This window comes from Mercenaria mercenaria, chromosome 5 (assembly GCF_021730395.1).
Source record: "Mercenaria mercenaria strain notata chromosome 5, MADL_Memer_1, whole genome shotgun sequence".
Taxonomy (NCBI): domain Eukaryota; kingdom Metazoa; phylum Mollusca; class Bivalvia; order Venerida; family Veneridae; genus Mercenaria; species Mercenaria mercenaria.
The window spans coordinates 42,583,888-42,609,687 of NC_069365.1; the positions used below are offsets into that span (position 1 = coordinate 42,583,888).

Sequence of the window (25,800 nt, forward strand, 5' to 3'; positions counted from 1 at the left end):
CCCCTATATATTTTGAGGTCAGTTGGTCAAAAATCAAGGTCACAGTGACCTGGAACAGTTTAAACTGTTTCTGATGATAACTCGAGAATGATTGGGCCCAAGATCACGAAACCTAATAGGGAGGTTGATCATGACCAGCAGATGACCCCTATTGATTTTTAGGTCAAAGGTCAAGGTCACTGACCCAGAACAGTATAACTTTTTTTGCCAAATAACTAGAGAATGCTTTGGTCTAAGATCACATTTGATAAGGAGTTTACTTATGACTGGTAAATGACCCTTAATTATTGATTTGAGGTCAGTATTTCAAACGTCGTGTTCTACGAGCTCTGTTTCATGCTGCAATTATACACCCATTGCAACAAAGTCTGTCGTAAAAAACTTGTGCTGTGAATAGAGCTTATGATTTTCCTCACTACGCTTGTGCAACATGTTCATTTTGACTACCGATCTATTTATGTTGCTCATATAGGAGGGAATTTGAAACCTTAGTCTTGCAGAACAAAAGACAGAAATGCTTTCCCAGCTTGTGGCTAAACTGAAGAGAATTGGTCCGAAAAGAAAATGTAATTGGCACTTATTATTAATAGATTCTTGGAATTTGTATTCATTAATGTATATAGTACCAAACGGACTACATCTTGGTTGCAGGTTATAAAAAAAGAATAGACTTTGCCCAAATCACCAGCATTGAAAGAATACTCTTCAATTTCTTCTGGGACCAATTTTCTTTGGTATGGCTGGTGGTTTAGTGGCAACATCCTCGACTGTCATTAATGATGTCCGTGGTTCAAAGTCCAGGCACTGGAAATCTCTGAGATGCCCTCGAGTGTCTAGTACAGTACTGGTTCTTTTAAGGAAAGAGGGTTTCAAGTGTGTAGGTGCACTGCACTAAGTATGTTGAAGAACCAAAATGTCTACATGTATTCACAGAGCTGGGCTAAGTCAGCTGAACATGCTGTATCTAAAACTTACCCTGTTCTTGGGCACTTTCTCCCACTCTTTCCCTGGGTACCTGCTAGATTGAGGATGAATTTCAAACCCTTAAGAGGCTGCTAAATGTTTGTATGTAAAGCACTTTAGTTGGAAAAAATGGTGTTATATAAATCTGTATCTATTTGGGGAGCTTGGTCTTTAAACTGACATTTCCAAGACTGGTCGGACTAGGATTAAACTTTGTAGTCGGATAAATGTACAAGAAATGTGACCTAAAAGTAGGATTAGCTTGGAGAACATTGTACATTTATACTACAGGAAATGAGGAACGAGTACATCCTTAGTTTAATAGTGCATTTCATTCTTGAGGTGAAAGTGCCAGAATGTTTAGTGGACTTTGATGTGTGTATACAACTGGTGAAACATTTGTCTCCCTTTTGATGTGCGCACAATCACTTTTCATAACTTAATCTTTTATAAATGACTTGCAGTGCTGCATGTGGTTAATATAAAGCATTCTGCAGAGGTACAACTTGAGGGAGTGTTGTACACTTCATCTTTATAATATAAAGCATTCTGCAGAGGTACAACTTGAGGGAGTGTTGTACACTTCATCTTTATAATATAAAGCATTCTGCACAGGTACAACTTGAGGGAGTGTTGTACACTTCATCCTTATGGACACCATGGTTGAGTAGCAAGATGCCAGAATATGTAACGGTTTTACCAATTCTCCCCAAATTAAAGTTAATAGCATTCTTTAGGAAAGATTTACATGCGACAGATTGAAGAATCAGGGGAAACTTCTGGAATATGCTCATTTTCTAATTCTTGCGTTATCCACAATGTTCTTTTGAAAGAGACACCTATACGGGCAACTGATGGCGACTACACACATACTTAATCTGTATCAGTAGATTCAGTACAATATTTGAACAGCACTTAAAACAAACTGACACTAGCAGCCCAAACTGTATCAATAGACGACACGTTGTACACTAGATATTTCATCCTACAATGTATGACAAAACCTTTTTCATGTTAATTGAAAACATTTTATATTTGATCAGAGTATTTCTAACTCATTTTCTATCGTATTTCTCTTCTTTTTTTTACAAATGTTTTCATGCTTCCGACCTTTTTTTTTAAAAGTCGAGTGATTATGACCAGCTGTCGGAGCAAAACGGGAAGGGATCAAGTGGTGGTGTAAAGTCCTCTCATTCTGTCAATTCATCTGGTGCTCTAATCAATTTTATTGACCGGTATTTTTTGTCAACCCATTTTAATTAAGACATCATCTACCAAAAGCTTTCTTGACGTCCCTGTGTCGACTCACACAGGTATATTAACGCGTCGCCATAATGAAATAAAAAACAAAATCATATTAGATTACACACATTTTTATTTTTTATTTGGATGAACGTTGCTGTTTTTGTATTGACAAACATGACAGTTTCTGTAAAATGTGCTAACAGTAGAATTATCCCCTGCAAGATAATTCATATAAAACATGTAACATTTCGATTCAAACCAACAGTACAGAGAAAAATCTGGAACTACAAGATAGGAAAACTGCTCAAAATGAGGTTTGTAATTTTGTTAATGGAATGTATTTGAAATAGATTGTATATTTTTCAAATTGGTAAAAAAATATAAATTTTTTTCAAGATATGGGGAAAAATCCATTTTACAGAATATTCATTTCATTTATGACATTGAAACTGTATTCAAAAGTCTGAAAAAAACATTTAACAATTATATGATGAAACGAAAGTATTAGCACTGTTATTTATCACATATTGGTATGACAATAAAAATTTTAACATTTCTATAGATGTTTAGTAAAAACCTATGAAATACCCCATTTTTTTAGAATAATGATGTACTACTGTACAAATCTATACATACATACACACTTTCATCAATATACATATATACAGATCCTACAAAACAAAAACGTTCCAAATATGATTGGCAACTAAAAATGTGAGTGAAACTTTTTAAAAATTAATGCAGGAAAAAAAAATGGATACACTTTATTCAATAAAGAAAACATTTGATAAGGGACTTGGTCCCACTTTGTTTAGTTACATTTAAAAGTACAGTCAGTAATGACAAGATATGTTAAAACATGATTTTATGTCAGTTTTATGAATATCAAACATGTACTTTACAATTTATGTAAACATGTAATTTACATCACATGTACACGCATAATAACTACATCACATGTATACATGTAAAAACATGTAATTTACATCACATGAATGCATGTAATATACATGTAGATGGCAGCTTATAGCTTCCCTCCTCTCAAGGACTTAATTCTATCCTTTTCTCACCAAAAATCATCTTAAGTAATATATATACTTATCTACATGTATTTATACAATCTCTCAATGCATTCTCGAATACACAGTTGTGTTCCCCTTAAATGCCTACACAGTCTCGGTTAAAGAGACTTCGAAATAAATAAAATAATCATCAAGGAGAAATCAAAAATAAATATTTAAAAGCCATTTTCATTTAGACTTTTTCTCATGATTCTTAAATGAAATGGTTTTCTTAATCGAAAGACTTTGGTATAATAACCAGGATTCATATAGACTTCTCTTATTTCTTTTGCAGTCTCTCTACCTTTAAACTCACTATTTTTTTCTGTCCTATCCTTGCTTGCATTTCATCCACATTCTTTTATAAATCTCTGCCCTATCCATCATATCCTTTTAAAAAAAACACTGTCATATTCTCCAATAAACCACTATAATCACTGCTAATTCATTCTGCAAACACTCTCAATTTTTTAAAAAAAGACTGCCATTCCATTTTATACCCTTTCCAACTGTATAAAAAAGGGATTTCAATAATAATATTCCTTTTCTTCATTTGGAATACCCTCCAGTTTTGCCTATAACTTTAAGGGTAGGAAATTTAGTCTCACAAAAAAAAAGCACCATTGAGCTGTTATTTTTTTGCACATTTTTTCTTGTATTCTATATACACATGTACTGTGTTTTAGTATACACGATTGTCTTGTAACAATTTATTTCTTCTGAATCCCTAACATGTTTTAAATTTACAAAACTATCTGCACCACTTTAACATATGTTGTAAGTCAACACTGTCGTTTCACTATGACTTAGGTTTGCTAGGCATACTTTTCTGGAGAGCAGCTATTTGTTCATTGCCGAGTGTGATTTTATCCTCCAGTTCTTGCATCTGTATGGTATATTTTGACTTCATTTTGATATAGTAATGATAATCGTCCAGTTCTGACGCAGACAGACACTCCAGTAATATCGCTTCCACTTGCTCGCTACGCCGGTCAATGTCAATTTTGAGCTCTTTTGCATCCTCATGCTGCTGGTACAGGCGATCTCTCTTATCATATGTCATTTTCTGTGAAAATAAGACAAAGTCAAGAGTAATAAATTGTTCAAAGTCATCAGTATTGTTAATCGGCTCCAAAACGTAAAAATCTTACAATATCCAAATAAAAAATTCATATTAATCAATGCTTGCCATGAAAAAGTGTGATTCAAGTTTAATGAGTACTGTTTACCTAAAAAAGCAATTTTATAAACTTCATCAAAATGTACTAGTGTATTTCAAATTAATTTAATTCTTTTAATTCAAGTCAAACATCTAAGATTGACAAATGTATACAGGCACAAAAGGAGAAAATGTATGTAATGTTTACATATTTTCGAAAGATCATACCTTGATCTTTTCATTTGCATTCTCTGTGAGGCCCTGTATGGTGTTCTCTGCCCTGGCCAACAATCCAGACAGTTTGAGGAGGAGACGAATAATCTTGTCAATATCCTCGATGTATGACTTGTATTTATCTTTCTCCTGCTGATTACGGCACTTCTTCTCAACACATGTTACAACCTGAAATAATATAGATGTAAATTTTATGACCTGAAATTCTTTGATGTCTCAATTTTACAGTGAACTCGATAATCAAATTTAAAGAACTTTTTTTAACAGGCATTTTCCTATCACAAACTTCAATTGACAGCATGTTTTCTTAATATAATGCACATGATTTCTAATTATATTACACAATGAAATATGCACTTATTAACCATTTCACTGGTAACACCCAAAGCAAATGATCAATATAAAATTTACTACTGCTACGTAATACATTAACAATCTCCGACACAAATGCATCTTCAATTTATATGCTACACCTTTCTTCCCTTTTTAAATATTACTGTGTGAAGTTGAACAATTTACTTTATCACATAAAAATTGCCAGGATTTAAGCAAAATATTCAATTTTTACCTGTTTTCCAAGTGATTCATTATCATCTATGTCAATCAATAGTTCTTTCTTGTCTTCTTTGAGGATATCAACCTTTTTAACCATACGCTGTAACAGCTCCTCCTATGAAAAATCAAAGAAACAATGTTTATATACAGGTATTGTTCCAAATTCTGGGAAGGCAAATGTGTGCTTTAATATCAAGACATCAAACCTTTTGTTCTTTTTCACCCTTATCCTGCTAAATTTCTAAAATAAACTTGTCCATCTTTCAATTTGGACAGTACCATTAACTGTTAAAGGGGTGCTTACCAAAAAGATACTGACTGAATGGCGAACAGTGCAGACCATGATCAGACTGCATTGATGTGTAGGCTGATCTTGGTCTGCACTGGTCGCAAAGGCAGAATCACTCGCCGCTAGCAGGCAAAAGGATAAACAGGTCTATCAAAGTAACTAGAGAAATGAGTTAAATGAAGTATAGGCAGTTAAGAGTAAGGTTCAATGTTTTAAAACAACTACTCCTATAAATGGTTACACATAAAACTGATCTCAGACTTGCTTATATTATAAATAATTATGATAAAATCAGACATCGAGAATTCACCAACATTTCACTACGGAAAAATACTTGAAAAAGGTATCACTGCCCTAATAATGCACCAGATCTCTACTTACAGCTGTAGTGCATTTTTTGTTCTAAATTAAAAAATATAATCCTGACAAACCTTTTTCTGTGCCAATGCATCATTATCACCGATGTCTTGTGTAAGCTGATCCCCAAACTTTCTTATTTCCAGCTCAATCATAGCTTTAGGTGGCGACACATAGTAGTTAGATGGCATAGGTGAGGTTGGCCTGTGGATAAATATAAAATACATTAAAATGACAAATATTTCTCAATTAATGAAGAGTACCTTTATTTTAAATGGTACAAAATCCACATTAGTTATTCCTGTTTTTTTTTAATCTTGCATGAAACTGGCATTTTCCTGGAGTTGTTTTCCACAAATCTTTGGCTACTTCTCAATTTATGCATGAATTTGCGCTGCAAGAAAGCGGGAATTACTAAACATTTGCAAAAGTCTTTTATAGGATTAATACCACAACTGCCAACAAAAGCAGATGTATCGTAAATGTACATAATACTTTACTTAGTTCTAGTAATAACCCGATACAGACAGTCATTGTTTATACAATTAATATATGTCAATAAGCCTTTCTAACAAAGTACACTACTTATGTTAACAATAAGCAAGATATGATACATACTCATCCTCAGTCTTTTCCTTCTTTTCCTCAGCGGAACCTTCGGTTTTTGTTCCAGAACGAGGTCGTCTCTCCTCGCCCTGATCCGAATCAACCGGAAGTAAACCATCCAAATACTGCATGCGTATTTTCTTACTGTCCGACGTTAGCACCTCACTTAACTGTTTATCACTGTCCTTCAATACTTTAGCAAGCTCTTGTGCCTTTTGATCACATTCTAATTCTTCGGCAGACGGCTGACGGCCATGATTCACTGTGACTAATTGTGAACCATGCCTATCTTTATCAGAATTTGTTACACTGTCTCGCATTTTATCCGGTGAATCTTTATTTTGTGTGTCATAGTTGCTTGTCCTAGAACTGGGATCTGACTGGCTGTTATTACGGTTCACACTATGATTGTCAACATGTTGTAAATGCGACTTCAAATTTCGAGACTCGTTAGTAGAGTTTCTACTTTGACCTGGTGACCTACGATCATGTGACTGCTGATGTCTATGTTCAAAAGAGTTATCTCCCCTGTGATCATTTCTTTGAGAGTTACCTCTCATGTTTTGCTCATTCTGAGTATTTGGTGGAAGCCTATTGTGGAAATTAGCAACACTTTTATCACTTTGATGGCTCTCTGGACCAAGAGAATTATTTGAACTTCCAGAAGAATGATTCCGTGACCTTGAAAATGAACTTTCATAGTTTCTCTTTTGTCCGCTTGAAACACCTGATGTTTGCGTATTGTCTCTATTTTGCACACTTTCATCACTGTAATTTGGTTTCAGTCTAGAGTCTGGACTAGGTATACTTGAATTTTGATCACGAAGGTTTTGTTCATTATTTGAGCCCAAGTTCTGCTTCTGTGGTCTTGCAGGCACTTGTGGCTCAGGCACCGACTGACCTGGGCTTCTCTTGGACTCGGAGCCAAAACCTTGATTATAGTTAACAAAATTATTCTGATTTAATGGATTATGAATATTTACACTTCCAGAGTTTTTGTTTTCATATGGTCTAGGTGCAGCGTTATGATTTTGGAATGAATTTTTCCTAAACACTGGTTCATTTTGAACACTTGGCTGTTTCTGCCTATATGTCCGATTTGGTACTGGTGGAGTCATTCTAACACTGTCTGCAGCGTCAGTACTGACTCGCTCCGACGGAACATGCTGATCTACAGTCTTATCTGTCTCCGTTCTTTTCACAACAGGTCTTAATCTATCCCTGAAACTATCACTACTTTTTATTGAGCTTTCTAACTGTTCTAAAGAATCGGCAGCATTAATTTCCTTTTCTTCCAGTGACAATGAGCCTCTATCTCCATGATCGCCAGATTGACGCTGGTTTTTAGAGGAAAGTGGAGAATGACTGAACACTTCAATATTTTTAATGCGGTCCTTAACTGAACACCTAGCAGGTTCATCCGCTGTTGGCGTTTTTTCCTGCTGATTCATGGCTGGTCTTTGTACAACTGTGCTTACGAAACTTCCAGACGAATTCGAAACACTTGATGGAGAGTTCAGCTTCTGCACTGAAATCAAAGGCAAAGGCTTTGCCATTGATTTTTGTGCATGTTGTACAGTACTCACTTCAGCCGCTTGGAATGCTGGTACCTGTGGCGCTGGTTTCTGATTATCTACATGGTGCATACCAGGACTGTTTGAACGATAACCTTGTGTCGGTGAATTACGTCCCTGAAGCTCAAGCTTCTTTCTCGGAGGTTTGTTTGGTGTGACCTCAGCCACGTCGCGACTACTCAGTTCAGGATGGGGGCGGAATGGTTTGTGCTCCTGGTGCGACCTCAACAAGCTGCTGTCTGAGGTTGCCCGCTTGTATTTACCGAGCTCCCGAGGTGCTGTGCGAGTCTTGTATGAACCGTAGGAATCATCAGCACATCTGCAAATACACAAATATGAAACATTAGCAAATTACACTTTGCCACAATGATATGAAGCCTACATTAAGAGTAAAAGTTAATATATGTATTAAAAATTTAAATGAAAACGACAATGTTACCCACACAAACACTTTATAAAATCCTCGTATTCTAAGAGAACTAGTAGACTGTCTTTTATATTTCTTAAATTTTAACTCTGGTGACTTCTTTCGTTTCCTAAGGATATTCAACACATCAACAGTAAAATCCATATTATATTAAAATCATTTTTTCAAGTTAATCCTAGATTAATCATTGAATCTGGTATGTTTATGTCACTGCACTTAAAAACTTGTGCATTAATACTTATTTCCTTAACAATTCATATATCTGCCATATTATAAGAGATGATTATTAATGATAACCATTTTGATTTTACCATTACTTATTTTTTCCACTAGACAGATCTTGGCTTGATAGGAGCAGTTAGGTACAGCTGAGTGATTTCGCAACAATGAGGTTTGAATCATCCCAGATAATTATCTGTCATTAATCAAATGACATCAGGTTTTCTCATAATTGAGCATATATATATAAAATTGTTGGGCATGTCAATTAGCATATTTCTCACCTTCAGATATTTCCTACAATCATAATAAAGGTGTCATCCTAAACTATTTAAACTTGACAAGTTTTTAAATATTATCTGCAAGACTTGAGTTAATAATTTCAGGAATTCTAGATGATTTTTTTTAATGTTTGATTACACTCATTTCAAACAGTTTTAAGTATGATGCAATATTGTTGTTTACAGTAAAAAAAAACTATAAAAAACACATAACGTATTCTGTGCGCATGCACTCGACACACAACAAACCTTGTGACTCATACAAGTCAAATAAAACATAAATTGTAAATTCATCACATATATTACAATGGAGACAGATTTATTAGGTTCACACAAGGCTAGTGTTCTAAGGTATCAAAATAATGAAACATGTCGGTCATTCGGCCAGAAACAAAATAAATAAACAATAACTGTCAAACTTATTTTTTGATATCTGTACAATGGCTACCTGCATTACAGACCTAGTCACCTACCACAGAATTTGTTTGCATGTACTTTACTTTAAGACCCACCAATGCAATTTAAACTAACTTATAGGATTATTTTTTAATTTATAAGGCCAAAATTAAGGTGTCTTCCTTAAGTATGTAACGCAACAACTTGAGTAACCATTTACAATATTTTCTTAATAATACACTTATATGAAAAAAAAAAACCCAAAACAAAACATACATGACCAACTACCTATTGTCACTCATTCAAATATTATGATAATACATGTATATTCAATTTTCTATATAACTTTCTTTTACATGCATCACATACATATTGTAATGTTTCTATGGAATTTCATACCTGATTCCCCATCGCTGGTAAGCATACATCATTTGGCTACGATACTTCGTTAAAATCCAAAGAATAAGTTACAATTATTTCATCCATCCATGTTCATATCATAAATTCTACAATGTCATATTAATTCAATTGCACGCCCTTGCCACTCTGGTAATAAAATATTAACATATCTTTGTAAAAAATAAATTCAAAGGACCGAAAACATAAATAGAAGTTCATTATCCACTTTAATTATTCCTCAACATATTGCAAGTTCAAAATTTAGAGGAAACATAAAGTCGCACTGAAACCTGCTTCAGGAAGCAGCACTTTATAAAGCATTGCACCAAACAAAGTCCATTAGAAGAACGCATTTTACTTCAAATGACACAAAAACGTACCATGTAAACCACTGAAATTTACTTTAAGAAGCACTAAAATTTCGATAAAAAGCACACATTATTTTTTCAGAAACACTGAATGATGCTACGATCAAAAGCATGAAAACATCGTTAAGAACACTGACTTCTATATTGACATTGCCTATTACATGTTATATGAAATAATAACATCAATAATGAGAACCATTCTAACATCTGGACTGCTTCTAATTTCATTTATACTGAGCAATTATGACAGAAGTTATAAGTTTATATAGTTATCCCAGTTATATAGTTATCCACAGGTAAGATGCACTGATGAAATAAAGTACCCCGATTTCTCTAAGGATATTATTCTTTCACTGTTAATCCAATCAAACACACTATAAATCCTTCAATTAAGGAAACAGAGAAAACATGAAACTGTTATATCTCCCCGGCTTATCTATCCCAACTTCTCCCTAGAGCCCAGTAAAAACATCTACTCTGGAACATTCCTAGCACAGTCAGTATTCCATTAAAACATCATTTATGAAATTCTGTCACTTTGTTAACACTTGATGCAGTTTCCAGCAAAAACTCCTTTAGATGCATGTGAAAGGCAAGTCAACAAATGGCACAAAAATGTCCGTTATAATTCTGACTGGGAAAATTCAAACTGCTGCTACTAAAACTATAATTGAACATGGAGATAAAAATCTCCTCAAGATAACAGATGTTCTTGTGTTCAAACAACCTTCCTTAACACACCAGCAGCATCCCTATTCAAAACTTTCAAAACTTCCCGCCATGTTTTAAAGGAAGATTATCAATATTGCTGTTAAACAAAAAACAAAAAAAAACGAGGTCTGGTATAAAATTCAATAATGCGCGTCACGTTTAAACAGATGCAGATCTACATAAACGATAAAATATGAGAACTAATAACATATTTCATGGTAGCATGACGTGTATGTTACCCAGCGCATAACATTATAAAATTTATCTATGAAGTTGCAAGTTACATGACCAAATATTGATAATAATACATGTAATCATAACTCTTTAACTTTAGGAACAGTCCATCTTTTTTGCCATCAAATTTCATATCAAAGACATCTTAAAACAATGATTAATTCACCACCAATTAAAATCTACCGAATTGTTTGCTTGTAGGTAACAACACTAAAGGCTTCCTCTGTGCTGAAACTTGATAATCTCCCTTTAACAATATCCAATAGCAAAAGAACATGAACAAGGTGCTTATTTTGTTAAATCCTCTCAGAATTAGGAGCCAGATTACTAGGTGCAAAATTAATGGCTTTCACCTTGTAGAACCAGTGCAGAGATAAACAATCAGCCCCATGCACAGCACCAGGCAGTGGTCACACTAGAAAATGGTGCTATAATACCACAAGATTAAAGTGTCAGCCAACACATTAAAATGTCAATATCCCAGCTTCAAATTTCTTGCAAAATTTACATTTCCAATCATTAGCTTCCTATTTGCATGACTTTTTCATGCTGTTAATAAAGAAAAAGTAAAGACGCAGATTTAGATTAAACCTATTTCATGGTTTTTCATGTTCTGTAAATGAAATCCAGATTGCAAAACTCTCCAATTATTACTTATCAATCCGCACAAATCGAGAAAATGTATTAAAAAAGACATAAAAAACATTCCGATGACGTATCTTGAGGTAAAATTAAACAAAATTAATTAGAGAAGGTATCCCCTGTCAGACGAATCTTCTATGTTATTATAAACATTAACAGTAAAAATTATTTCATGGAACCGAAAACTTGGCATGAAACACTTTCTCTTTGAAATAAAACATATGCGATTACAGCTATTATATTAAGGTATCCAAATCGTTTTGTTTGCTATAAAATGAAACACTGTAGCTTTGTCCTGTATAGAGAATCTGAATCCCCGAATATATTTACGATCACATAAAAGTTACTAAACCATTTTATAGTTATCTCCTTTAATTACTTTGAATGAGACGACAAAATTTTACTCCCCGCAGTAATTTGAACATATTCAAATGATCACTAGCTTTCCAATTTTAATACGAGTATCTGATCGAAATCTGTATTTTTTTTTTATTAAGTTACTAAAAATTAAGAAACACAGCAAGTAAAACGTATCTGAACTCTACCTTGTTTTCAAAGTGAAATTTATTCACAACTTTCTATAATCCAGCAACGGGGAATCGTAACAGCTAGGAAACACATAAAAGGAGTTGTTTTGGACGCGGCGATGATCAGTACAATGAAGCATGGTCATTATCTTTGGTCAACATATAGTTATTGACCAATAAACACAGGGTGAAATGTACAGACCACCGGCTTTATATGGTCATTGCAGCATTGAAATGTAATTTGATGCAAACTTTATTGTTTGAAAATTGTCTCGTTTATTGTTCTATTCTTCACGCTGGTCATTTCTGAAACTTCTAGATGTCACTGAGGAATGTCCCAGTCTTTGTTTAAAAATTTCACCTTTTGGATTTTGAATGCATGCTTTATAGTGAATGATTCATCCAAAGGTGCAGAAGTCAAACCACTTGAGAAAGTGTTCATTTACTTTAAATTGCTGATAACAAAATATTTTCAAATCCTAAACCGGAAAAACTGAAATTTCGTCAGGATGTTTTCTTTTGATAGTTTACAGGTAACATAGTTACTGGAGAATGTCACCGTACAGATGTACATTTAGAATTTAACATTTTGAGTTAACTGGAAAAAAGGCACTGCCATAATAAATAAGTTGTGCAAGTTCCGTTAAGATCTAACAAATTCAAATATACAAGAAAGAATTAATAAAGTACCTTAATCAAGTACAGAAATCCGTACCTTTTCCTGCTACATTCCAAAAGCCAGCTAGGAGACTTAAAACTACTTTTTTACTGTCAAAGGACAATTTAGAAGGAAGAAAGGGATTGGTTGGAAAAACCTCAATTTTACAAAACATTGATTATTGTATTTGAGGGCAGATGTTTTCCTTTCTCCCGCCGAATCACATCATATTTTTAACTTTATAAAACTGCAATGCAAGTCTTCTATAAGTACGCTTTTTACTTTGTATTGATTTCGATAGCCTAGAAACTATTATCCATTTCAAAACTCTATCATTCTTGAATGGTTCTTCCCAATCATTCCTATCTCATTATATTTACAGCGTTTTACACACATAAAAACATGTATTTGCACAATATTTCTATGCCTGCTTGAAATGTTGATGTACCATAAAAAAAGAGCCTGAAGTTTGATTTTTTGCTCATTATATGGTTAAGATGAAAACTGTAGATCATTTTATAGCTCACGCCAAAGCTACTGTATATTGCCAAGACAACTGGTTCTGATATCCGCAACTGGTTTCTATCATAACAAATGCTATATTCAAGGAATAAAAGGCTATTTTTTCTATCAGATTTTATGATTCTGAAATACCCATATTTTCTATTTCATGTTAGTAACTTTGTGTATTACATCAGAAACCAGCATTACCTGTCTTTAACATATTATTTAACAGCCGGCAGAAACTGAAAACTTCCCAACAAAAACTCTTCATGCTAATGGTATAAAATGGGTTCTAATTGTGAACTTCACTGGCTTATTAATTTCTCTTTACTAAGCATAGCTTTTGCAGTAATGTTTAACTATGTAAGCTCTTCAGAATTTGTTCACATGCTTCTTTCCAGGAAATCGTAATTACTTAATAATTGCAGAATATTAAGCCTCAGTGAAATTAGTTTTGTTGTTTTATAATTACCAGTAGTCAACCTGGGTAAAACTAAAAACCATTTTATAATGTTTCATTAATACTACATGACCTATTATGCTATAATTAGAGAAGTTCTCTTCAAATATAAAAAAAAGCTAAGCAGAATACAAAAAATAAACAATCTGTTCTTGGATTCACATCAGAAATTCCTGCGATTATAGACTGTGACACTGTTTTATTGTTTTACCGACTTTCTTCTGCAGACTGGTGCCAAGGTTAAACAATAAGCATCCACATTATGTCACTGATAATTGTTGGTGAGCAAAAAAACTGATGACAAGGAAGCTGTAGTTAATGAAGTAAAATTGAAACAATTAGAAAACAGGTGCCTGTTTCTTTCTTTTTTTATTTCCTCTTGATAAAAACATTATTGTTATATCAGCTGTCCTGAGTGATAAGATTTTTATTTACAGGCAAACCAAGCAAATGAATAATGCCAAAATAAATTCATTTTGAAGTTGGAAATGTTTTTTTTCTACCTTGCAACTTTGGAAGTTTGTGTCATATAGATAAGATAACAGAAAATTTATTGGCTTCGACCATTTCTCTCAAAACTCTAAAAAAAAAAAAAAAACATTGGCGGCTTTTGCAGTGTGGGTGCAGAACAGAACATAGGAGAATAGAGGAGTAAACAAAGTTTCACAGTGGAATGACAATATATATACAATATGTATAAAAAATAGAACACTAGCCATCAGTCACAAGACATCTGTCCTCATAAAAATTTCTAATAGGTACAAAGCTATTTCCGATTAATTAAAACCAGTACTTATTTTTTTATCAGATAATTTTTTGGATCATTGAGAAGCAATTACCATGAATCAATTTGCTTTTAATCTGGGCTATTTCAAGTCCTTTACAGAATAACCTCACAATGACCTTGAACATTCTGCAGATGTAGACATCTAGAATGGGTCTCTTTTAAACATGAAAATGCTAAATCATTAATTTGTGGCTCACTCCAAACATTCAGCATGCATCCATCCATAATGAGAAACTCTATGGGATCATTATGATAATTTAAGATCAGTCAATGTTCAATCCTGCAGAAAAGCTTACTTTCAACTTCATTAATGTATTAATAAAGATAAAACAGTCCTAATCATTTATCTGCATCAGTCTTTGCTGAAGGATTATGGTGAGTTTTACAACCTATCAAAAGAAAACAGTGAGTTTTACAACCTTTCAAAAGAAAACAGTGAGTTTTACAACCTATCAAAAGAAATGGGGCATTTAATCAAAAGTGCTTACTTTTTATCCCTCTGCATTACAATTATTTGTTTAAGGATTCTAATATTTTTTTTCAATTTTAAAGAAATGAAGTAATTTAGCGAAAGTCTTGACTACTTAGTCTAAATGTAATAAACTTTATATTATGTTATAATACATGCAATTTTAATTTGAGTTATATATAAAAAGTATGGGTTTTAACAAGAACATTTATTACCTGGCTGACAGTAGATGTGTTATAAATGAATTTCAGACGAAATTCGTTTATTGTCTTTAATTTTTGCCAGATATTTATGCCAAAATATCAATCATTCTCATGTTACATCAGAAAATGCAAGTTTTCTATCTTGCAGTCTCACATTATATTCATGATTTATAATTCTTTATAATTTTGGAACAACCAATGCTCCATGCCAGATATGAATGGGCAAAAACTTTACAAAGCAAAACCGGATTATTTTCTTTCTGCCTACAGAATAGATAAAAACATTATCTACCATCAGTATGGTAGACATCACAAGTTGTGATTCTCACAATCTGACAGTTCTTACAGATCTCCTGAGGAGGATAAACAAGAAACAACTTTCTTGGTGTTTATTTTACAGTCAGGTGTTTTACATGTTGCAAGGTGGGGGTCCCGACCCAAGGTCGCCACTTAAATGAGCAAATAATACACAAGACACACCCAGCTGACCTCTTAATGAGAAAATGTTTATAAAGGGAGAAAAGGAATTCATTGTGGGAAAAATGATCCTTTTATACTAGTACAAAGGCTCAACAGTTCTCAGAAATCCTGCCCCATACCCCAACCATGCCTCATGTTCTTCTCAGCTTTTTGATGACTGACAATGACCCTTAGTAGCAAAACCCAGACATTAAAAACAATTATCTCAGTCATAACATGCACATCAGCAAGTTTTGTGTTGACAAGATGTACATGTTTACAAAGTAATTTCTTTTTCTTTTTGTTTCAAAATCTATATTTCACCTTTCTAGATTCTGTTGCTTAACTTTTATTGACACAAAATGACATAGATGGTTTGCAGGTAAACAACCTATAGCAGCATCCTTTCTTTGTATGATAACAATCATATTTACTTTCAACATATTATCTTTCACTCTTACAATTTATCTCAGAAGAATTTGCATTTTGATTACAAGTAATGTTTTTGCTCATTATAATGAATCATAATCTATGAACCAGGGGAGCTAATCCTAGACAGCTTGAATGCTTACAAACATGACAGTCTTGATTATTCCCCTTGATACACATGAGTGAAAAGTTGCATAGGTTTAAACTTACAAGATTATTACAATTATTAAATACGTTTATTTGATCGTCACCTCTGTACTACAAGTTTTCAATTACTAAGATCACTGTTATTGGTTAACCACAACAATTACAGATCATAGAGTGCCACTTTGTGGTCAAATTTTGTCCATTTAATGTCACGACAATATTTGATCTTGCCACAGTTCCAATTTTTTCATAATGACTAATAAAACATTAAAGTGTCAAGTCTCTAATATTCCTTTTAAACCTATCTAGGTATTAATTAATGGTAATAAAAATACTCTTCTTTTTTCTTTAATTCCTTTTTTTTTTTTTTTTGAAAAAAGAAAAAAAAACACATTATAATTTGAATAACTTTTTATCAGACAAAAATATTAGTTTAAATTATATACTTCAGGTCTGTAGTCTTAAGTTTTTCCAAGCTTTTTAATTTCAAAATGCAGATTAATGTGTAATATAGCCAAAAAAATGCTAAAATGTGTGATTTTATAAATATCGTACTGTATTAGGACCATCCCTTTGCAGTCATACGGAAGCTAAAAAACCTCAGTCATTTTATGCGCTAATTATTTCAATTTTCATATTAAAGTACAATATTTACTTTATTGGTCAAATTCATTTCCTGTTTATTGTTAACTTACTTATTAAGAATGTTATCAAGATTTGCTTGATTTATACAAAATTAAGGACAAAGATGCATTTGATTGAAATCTTCATGAAGTGTTTACTTTTATTTACACTGGCAGGAAATGACTACCCAGGTAGCCATTAAAACTGCATTAGTTTTTTAAAGCTGTCTATATCTACCCAAAGAGCATAAGCATAAGATACATGGGTAAAAACGCTTTACCTCCGCTGTCTAAATTTCTAGATAGTTAAGGAAATGACCCATTTAGTTTATACCAATTTGTTTTAGCTCGATTGTGATATTGGAACCACTCTTGAGGCCGTTTCTTGGAAAAATCAGTGCCGGTATCATATGAGAAGTCGTGGTCCTGACCCCAGTGGGGCTCGAACCCACTGACCCATTATCTATCCAGTTCTTTTACACATATATGAACATAATACAAATGATTTTAATTTCAGTAGGATTTCATATTGGATGTTTTACAGTTCTACGGAAGCAGTATGATGCAGTCCCTTACTACACACATTATTATTGTAATACGATGCTGCAGTTTTTGCCCTTTGAAAATCAGGTAGGTTTTAATATCTGTTTATGTTATCCTGTACTGTTTATATTTTGTGCTCTAAATTTTTTGGTTCGTCAAAAAACAGTCCCAAATACAGCAGAATTACAAATATTTACTGAACTTACTGTACCAATATGGTAATATTATTGTAATTTGAATACAGAATCTGTCAGGTATATTACGTTGAAATATCAAAATATTTCCTTCTTAAGACAACTGAACCAGAAAAATATTTCATCCTAGCCTTGTTATTCCCTAAACATTTGTCTCCATTACAATAAAAATACTCATGTTTTCTATGTTATCAAATATTTTGAAATGGTTTTGCTTAATATTTTTAACCCTTTTTATATTCCCTCCCTATTGTTGTGTTCCTCCGCAGAAAAATATTTCATCCTAGTCTTGTTATTCCGTAAACATTTGTCTCCATTGTAATAAAATACTTGTGTTTTCTATGTTATCAAATATTCTGAAATGGTTTCACTTAATATTTTTAACCCTTCTTATATTCCCTACCTGTTGTTGTGTTCCTCCGCATCTGCACCAGTCATGAACTCCACAGGAGGTGGTGGAAAATCGGCAGTTGTATTTAAATCCACAGAAATCTCTGTCTCCCCATTCTTCAATGGCGTTGGAAGAGGAGGAGGTTCTGGAGTAAGTCTGTCCCTCGATGAGGGCGGTGAATGATGAACAGCACTTGTTTTAACATCAGTCTGTATTGGTGATGATGTTGGGGTGACTTTTTGTACCGGAACAGCTTCCAGAGCTGTCGTAGGTTCTTGTTTATATGACTGTGATAGCGACACTTGTACTGTTGATTTTGTGGACACTACTTGCATTGATATAGGTTTAGTTTGTTCTGAGAAACGCCTAGCTTGTTTACGTAACTGCTGCGCATAAGCGTCCTCTTTAAGAGTACCAGTACCACTGCTGTCCCAACGCCTGGAACCAGCACCGGCATTATCACGATTATATGATTCTTTTAACTCGTCTCTCTGGCTTTGATCCACGCGAGATAATAAAAAGGATTCTGATTTACTACTAGTAAACCTCTGGTATGATCTTGGAGGTAAAGCAGGAGGTGCCTCTTCATTTACCCCGGGGATCGGAGGCGGAGGGCGCCTCGGATAATCCCCGGGAGATAAATTGTGATAGATCGGTGATGTCACCATACCTTCATTATTTCCTTGTGGAGGACTGAAAATAGATCAAAAAATATTTTTTTCAACATTACAAAGCAATCTATATTATATTTTGTACATTAAATTGTAAAAGCTGTCATGGATATGTTAATTTATACACAATGTTTGAATAATGAAGCCATTTATAAACAATGTCATAACATATTTAGAATTATCACACATACCTTACATAAAAGCTAAGATAAAAACCTGTATAATGTCGCTATAATCCACTATCTCCAACAAAACACAAAATGAAAAGTCACAAAAACAAATTAAAAATAAACAAACTAAAAACAATGAAATAAATACTCTGCATAATTCACTTTTGTTCTAAGGTCATCAACAAACCACTTCAAACACAGTACCACAGATCACGAAACAGGATCTGTACTGTTTTAACTCATAAAAGATTTACATCTAAAGGAAGATTTATCATCTGAGCTCATCAGTTTTGCTATTTTTGTGACAAAGGGTACCCAGTTTACGTCAGTAAGTCGATATACAAACCTATATACATCCCAACACAACCATTTTAGTAAATCCACGGACACTTTATCTGTACTTATATCTTCTAACAACTGGCACGGAAACTATTAATTAAAGAATTACGACTTTTCAGTCGTTTGTGACAACACCATAATGTTAAAATGAATAACTTACGCTGAAAAAGTCTAGAAGAATTCTCATAAACCACTTCCTAACTGTTCGAAATAGTAACACATATAAAACGTTTCATTTTTTATTTAACTTCACGTTTTTGATGTGGGTGTACACTTTATACCAAAATGTACCATATGTAATACTTTACACTCTATCACTGCATTCCTTTAGCGTTTTTAGTATCCTAAATGTCTAATCATCAATTAAGTATTACAAATAGTACTTTAATTTAACATTTGGTCCACATAAAAACAAAGTAAAAATGCACAATCTTGTTGAACCATTATCACAATTATTCTTTTTCGCTTTTAACTTATCGAACAATAAAACTGCAAGCTGCGAGAAACACAACTTTAAAAGTCCAAAAAAGTATCCTGCCAAAAACGGTGTTCTACTTATGAATGAACGAATAAAACAAATGAATCACAGTTTCACATTCATGACATATCTGTCAGACCTCGAGCCCACATTGCATTTTTCTCAATAGGACTTAAATTTTTACATTCTTATATCATTATCACTTAATCTGCATTTAATCTTATCGGTGTAATCGTATAAGGAATTTTAACGCTTGTTTTACAATATTAATCCCGCCATGTGACCTAATTTAAGCCTATTATGTCCATGGATATCAGATAGGTGATGAGTGAATAAAAGCGGAAAAATTACTGACCATGATATGCACACAGTCGACTCTGAATCATCGCTATTGTTTAAGACCTGGTCAACGTACACTATAACACCAACAATGTGAATGTTAATATGGTAATTATAACATCCATATAAAACTATTCAAGAGTCCAATGAAACTTAAATACGCCCCAAAAAATGCCCAATTCTGACCTCTGGTTAACATTTTACTTATATAAAGTAAATAAATATGATATGGAGGCATTACGACTTGGCACGATAACAAAGTTAAAGAAAAAATGTCAACTCTGTAATCGCTTATGACTGTCAAATATACGTTAATAAACGTAAATACCTTGCCGATTGTAAAATTTCACATTTATTATAACCCCGGAATTTCGTATCGTTAACATTATTAACATTAACATGGTATTATAGATTATCTATTTATGACTCACAATTGTAAATAGGTTCATTAATTAGATACATCTAATTGTCAAATCGTGACATCACTTGGTAAATAAAATCATTCAGGGTATCAAAGTGTGAATGACACGGGTAACCATGTGCGGCATATTAAAATTCATAAGCTTTGTGTTTGTCCTGACTCAATTTTACAGATAGTAAGTATATCTTACACAAGGGGCATTCCCTGGGTAACTTTTTATAACAAAATATATTCTGAACTATAGAACAGAAGTTGAGAAAGGTCATTTTTAAGATATCAGAAACAAAAAATAGTACAAAAAAACTTGAAATCCCACTAAACAAGGGAGGTGCTATTTCACTTGACACCTCCGTTTCAATGATTTTCACAGATACAGTTTCACCTATTTTTGTAAGGTATAGAGATCAAATACAAGTTAAAATTGAAAACCAGTAGAAAATTAACGAGGTGTGAATGGAATGTATATTCCAGATTGTGATAAGAAAACGGCTACCAATGGTGATACATGTGACTACCAACTGGGGTAAATATTTATAAACAATCATTTAGAATACAAATCATAAGAAATCTGTTGTAAAAACACACTAGTTTCTCCATTTAATATTTAAGATATTTTACAACCCCACCCACTCTCTTTATTTTGCATTGGCATACAAACGGTCTTTCCTCTTTTTATAAGTTAAATACATTTTCAGATGAATATCATAGCTTTGTATAAATAAAAAATTCCTGCTGTGAATACTATATTTAGGCTCCTAGTGGATTCGGATACAGTATTAACATTCTTTACAATTTTACTTGATCAGTATGATTTTTATCAATAAAGAAATCAATTGGATATCTGGGAAACTAATAATACAGATGAGGTCATCTACAGATATGATCAGCGAGGTCAAACAGTGACCTCTAATTACCCCTGGGGGGACAGGTGACCACACCTGAACTGTGAAATGTTTTCTTCCCTTGCCTTCAGCAACTTTACTGATACACAACATTATATTTATACATGTACATATTTACGATGTTGTTTATGATGATCATTTGACAATTTTGTCAATTTCAGGGGAAATCCAGGCTTGATGTATCATCTGTGAGACAATGCAAGGGGTCAGTGTCATAGTATATTGGTGGTTTCACAATATTGTTTCTTTTAGTTTCGTTTGACAATGCAGGTAGGAAGCTGCTGCAAGGATCTATGATTTTTGTAGACTGCAGAAATGCATGCAGCTGTTCTGAATAACACTGCAAATACTGTATTGCTGGAGGCTTTCTGAGCCTGTAACAATGCAAGCAGATGCTTCAGATAACTTACTACTTTAATATGGTCATGACACTGCAAGCATAACACTTCAGTCTGTGACAATGCAAGTAAACCACTCCATGAGCTCCATGACATTGCAAGCAATTTAATTGATGATATCAGCTGCTACAGAGCACAGACAATCAGCAACTTCATATTAACTGCTGTGTTCTTTGACATTGCAAGCAGTCATAGACAACACAAGCAACTTCTTCAAAACAATTGTTGCATTCTTTAACACTGCAAGTAATCCAAGACAAAGCAAGAAACTTCTTCCTTCTTTGACAATGCAAGCAGCCAGAGTTCTTGAGACATCCTGTGAGACAAAGCAGGTAGCTTTTGACAGCTATGTCAATGTAGGTCCTCTATATCGAGGGTTCAACGCAACAACGGGGGTATCTACATATAATTATTATATGTAGATACGCCCTTATTGCGTTGAACCCTCGATATGTGAAGATACAGTTTGCAAAATGTCATGACATCTATAAACAACAACTATAAAACCTTGAACTATGAAGCGACCTTCATGTTGAGTGGAAACAGCAAAACTCAAGTTTGTTTTTATGATTTCCAAACAATTAACATATGGAATGAGTTAATCAGAAATTAATTTATGTACTACAAACACAAAATATGCTTTTGTTTAATGTTGTGTAAGCTGTCTACCTGCTCCACCAAACAGTAGAAAAAAAATTGATCTGTGGAACTTGTACCTGCATGTAAAATACTACTGTCAATATGTCCTCAATTTCAAGCTCAACATGCAGGCATTCCATTAAAAAACAATCTATCATAAACAAGAGCACCGCCTTGCGGGTGCTGACGCTCATCTGATTTTTTTTTTGTGTAATAGAAATATTGTCCTACACATGATTTTCTAAGTCTAAAAAGGGCCATCATTCTTGCAAAAAGCAGGATAGAGTTATGTTTCTTGATGTTCAGTGTCCACTTATGATGGTGAAAAACTGTTGCAAGTTTTAAAGCAATAGCTTTGATAGTTTATGAGAAAAGTTGACTTAAACATAATACTCAACCAAGAAAATGATTTTCTAAGTCCAAAAGGGGCAATAATTATTGCAAAAAGCAGGATGGAGTTATGTTGCTTGCTGTACAGGGTCAGCTTATGATGGTGAACAAGTGTTGCAAGTTTCAAAGCAATAGCTTTGATAGTTTAAGAGAAAAAGTTGACCTAAACATAAAACTTAACCAAGAAATCTGATATTTTCTAAGTCCAAAAGGGGCCATAAATCTTGCAAAAATCAGGATGGAGTCATGTTTCTTGCTGTACAGGGTCAACTTATGATGGTGAACAAGTGTTGCAAGTTTTAAAGCAATAGCTTTGACAGTTTAGGAGAAAAGCTGACCTAAACATAAAACTTAACCAAGAAAACTGATTTTCTAAGTCCAAAAGGGGCAATAATTCTTGCAAAAAGCAAGATGGAGTTATGTTTCTTGATGTACAGGGTCTGCTTATGATGGTGAACAAGTATTCCAAGTTTCAAAGCAATAGCTTTGATAGTTTAGGAGAAAAGTTGACCTAAACATAAAACTTAACCAAGAAATCTGATATTTTCTAAGTACAAAAGGGGCCATAAATCTTGCAAAAATCAAGATGGAGTTATGTTTCTTGCTATACAGGGTCAGCTTATGATGGTGAACAAGTATTCCAAGTTTCAAAGCAATAGCTTTGATAGTTTAGGAGAAAAGCTGACCTAAACATAAAACTTAACCAGGCAACGCCGACGCCGACGCCGACAACCGCTCAAGTGATGACAATAACTCATCATTTTTTTTCAAAAAATCAGATGAGCTAAAAACAGATGTCTTTTTTTAGGGCAGACAATATGCAAAGTAGACTGAAATTTACATAGATAAATCGCAAATCGCATTAAAGTGGTCTATTCTAAATGTTCAAAATAAAGTACAACGAATTTGGTAAACACATGAACAATTTTGCACAGAAACAAAGAATTTGGTTAAACATGAAAATTTTTCTAACAGTCTCTGAGGAACGACAACAGAGTAACCATTTTTCTAATGAATATGAATAAAAGTGAAGAAAAAGGATCATATTAACTTCAACATAGCAAGAAAAGAGAATGTGAACCAGCATCACCTGGATAATTACTTAATTTCAGCACACATCAAATCGAAACATTTCTTACCATTGACTTAGATTATGATATTAAATGCATCTGCAGAATTTTAAATCCAGTTTCATTACCGTAGCACCTGTTTCTATTGATACTACTTACATCAGTAATTCCAGAGGTTCTTTTAAATTTCCCATGTTGTTATTTAATTCAACTTCAGTGTCAGTAACTTGTGTATTCTCATTCATTGTCAAATGTAGTCATTCTTGTGCAAAAAAATCCAATTTATTCCATTTTCAATTTTAATTTTACTAATTCCATCAAATTTCTTCTAAATCACATAAAAAATCTTTACACTTTATCATTAAAACAGAAGTTTCTGTTTAGCATAAATCCGTAACTTTAATCATCCCGGGGAATATATTTCTGTTTTGAAATTATACTTATTCTATTAATGTTGTATATTTTGTCAAAAGAAAAAAAAATATAATCATAGAGACACTAGTACTCAAAGTCCATTGTGATAAAGATATTCTGACATTTATAATCCAAGTGTTACTAAAGAATGATTATAAAGTCCATGTTATGAATCACCACTTATAGGTATATTTCATCTGACAGTTTAAGGTCCTTAAACCACTAACTTTAAGTCCAAATCTGATCCCTTACATATGCCTTTCTGAAGGCCATATTGCATCCATTCTTTATAACTTCATTCTGTCAATACCCTGGTAACGTAATTATGTAACGTTACACCTGTTATCATTGTATCGTAATATCTACATATTCCTGTTGTCATATCTATGTATAGTTGCAGTAAAAATATATATGGTCAAAACATGACCTAGAGATTGAACAATATATCCTAAAGGCATTTTGCCTTTTCAATATAAAAAGTAACGTAATTTAATCTTTTTCTTAAAAGACTTAACTCCTTTTTGCACAGGTCACAAATAACAGATAAATCAACAAAAAACAATGATAAAACAGCCAATACATTTAACACAACATATGACCACATTAAGGTTCACCTGAATAAGAAAAGTATAAGATTAACATGGTCAATGTATCATCAAAGCAGAAAATCCAAACTAAAAACTTCCATTGTATCTGTCATAAAAATAAAACACTTACAGAGGAATGTGTTTGGATGGCTTGAAACAGAGATTATAGCAAGTTTATGACGTCTTTTATTTATTGTTTTGACCATAAATGGTCAACATAAAGTGGAAGTGGTCAATTTTACACTAAATCTGCAATAAAACTCGTTTGATCTTCAATTGTACAGAAAATGAAAGATAATTGATTAAATCAATCAAAATACATCCTACAATTAGTGTAAGTTAATTACACACTGTATGTTATTGTCTTTTGTCTGTCAGAAGTTAAGTTATACGCATTTTTTAATTTACAAGTTAAAAATATGTTATATTCGTTGACTTGCCTTAATGCATTTTAAGTCCTTAAAATAGAAATATTAGTGACTTTCTATGGACCTTGACTGCATGTTTATGATAATAGGAATATAAATAAATACCATTACCTTCTAAATACTGTTAACAATCCAGTAACTGGTCCAAATGATTTCTTTAAAACCATTTATATTATATCTATGTTTACATGTAAAAGATAAAATAAAATGTGAAAATTCTACTGCAATCCCATCGAAACGAAGAACAAATTGAACTAAATATTACGTTTTAACAGAATATTAAATATTTGGGAATTCACACTTTACACACGATTACCTGTGTTTATATGTACAATCGTAAAAAGGAAAATCCCATAATCTTACATCTACAAACAATGATTACCTAATATTCCGTTACGATTATTACAACTGATATGTTGTATATCTATTTCGTTGTCTGC

General features: G+C 33.1%; 1 protein-coding gene across 6 annotated transcripts in view; it reads right to left on the reverse strand.

Moving 5' to 3' along the window:
• Positions 1 to 2,320: 2,320 nt before the first annotated feature.
• The window catches only part of LOC123558351 (uncharacterized), a 113,553-nt gene continuing 90,073 nt past the window's right edge, over positions 2,321 to 25,800 (reverse strand). For all 6 annotated transcript variants that reach the window (XM_053543331.1, XM_053543332.1, XM_053543334.1 and 3 more), the window contains 6 exons: positions 18,127 to 18,807; positions 6,482 to 8,362; positions 5,938 to 6,067; positions 5,231 to 5,332; positions 4,657 to 4,830; positions 2,321 to 4,335 (listed from right to left, as the gene is read on the reverse strand). In XM_053543331.1, coding sequence (XP_053399306.1) covers positions 4,069 to 4,335; positions 4,657 to 4,830; positions 5,231 to 5,332; positions 5,938 to 6,067; positions 6,482 to 8,362; positions 18,127 to 18,807 — 3,235 coding nt within the window. In that variant the 3' untranslated portion in view covers positions 2,321 to 4,068. The remainder of the gene's footprint in view (positions 4,336 to 4,656; positions 4,831 to 5,230; positions 5,333 to 5,937; positions 6,068 to 6,481; positions 8,363 to 18,126; positions 18,808 to 25,800) is intronic.